This window comes from Bos mutus, chromosome 9 (assembly GCF_027580195.1).
Source record: "Bos mutus isolate GX-2022 chromosome 9, NWIPB_WYAK_1.1, whole genome shotgun sequence".
Classification (NCBI taxonomy): domain Eukaryota; kingdom Metazoa; phylum Chordata; class Mammalia; order Artiodactyla; family Bovidae; genus Bos; species Bos mutus.
The window spans coordinates 54,333,588-54,334,361 of NC_091625.1; the positions used below are offsets into that span (position 1 = coordinate 54,333,588).

General features: G+C 41.9%; 1 protein-coding gene across 1 annotated transcript; it reads right to left on the minus strand.

The window, feature by feature from the left end:
- Positions 1-252: 252 nt before the first annotated feature.
- LOC102266083 (small ubiquitin-related modifier 1-like) lies at positions 253-522 on the minus strand. Its single transcript, XM_070377132.1, has 2 exons — positions 379-522; positions 253-330 (listed from the first exon to the last, which is right to left on the minus strand). The coding sequence occupies exons 1-2, from the start codon at positions 520-522 to the stop codon at positions 253-255; spliced, it is 222 nt and encodes a 73-aa protein (XP_070233233.1).
- Between the last annotated feature and the right edge of the window lie 252 nt (positions 523-774).

The following is a 774-nucleotide window of genomic DNA, read 5'->3' on the forward strand; positions in this document are numbered from 1 at the left end:
ATCTGATGCCCTTTGGTGATAATTTGTCTCAGAAGCACAGGCTATTAATTTGGTTTTAGGTTGGAAATGCTGTTGCTTCTTCAGTCTTGGGTATGGAATGAAACATAATCTGGTTCTCCCCTTAGGCAGGAAGATGGAATTTGATGTAATATTTTTATGTATCTTGGGCTTTAATTCCATGGCATCAAAAAAAGGATTAAAGGGAAAGAAAAAAAATAAAAAGAGTATCTAAACCGTTGAACGACCCCCTGTTTATTCCTGATAAACTTCAATCACATCTTCCTCCGTTCCCAGTTCTTTTGGAGTGTGATTTATCGGCAATTCTCTGACCTTCAAAGAGAAACCTGAGTGAAATCATGGGAACTCCCTGTCTTTGACGGTATGATTGAGTTTCTTGAGATGCGTCGTCATTTTCATTTTGAAGTGAATCTCACTGCTATCCTGTTCGTTGACTTTAATATATTCTCCTTCCTCCTTATCCCCGAAGTCTTCGATCGAAGGTTTTGCTTCCTGGTAAGACATGATGAAGGTGGCTTCCCCCCGGGTCTCTGCACACCAGCGGCCTCAGGAAGGTAGAACCTTGCTCCGGGGTTTACAAATCCCTCTCTACGCGACAGCACAACACTGTGGCTAAAGGGACTTCCCCTACGCCTTCTACTTGTAAGATTTATCTATTAAATTTTTATTAGGTTTGCTTTTAATCTGAGATGTATATATATGCTGCTGCTGCTAAGTCGCTTCAGTCATGCCCGACTCTGTGCGACTCCATAGACG

Bases quoted from the DNA above. Each gene is read 5' to 3' on its own strand.
- LOC102266083 (XM_070377132.1), bottom strand. From the start codon at position 522: ATGTCTTACCAGGAAGCAAAACCTTCGATCGAAGACTTCGGGGATAAG. The intron at 331-378 runs GTCAAAGACAGG...TTCTCTTTGAAG, and splicing joins TCAAGAAACTCAATCATACC to GTCAGAGAATTGCCGATAAA.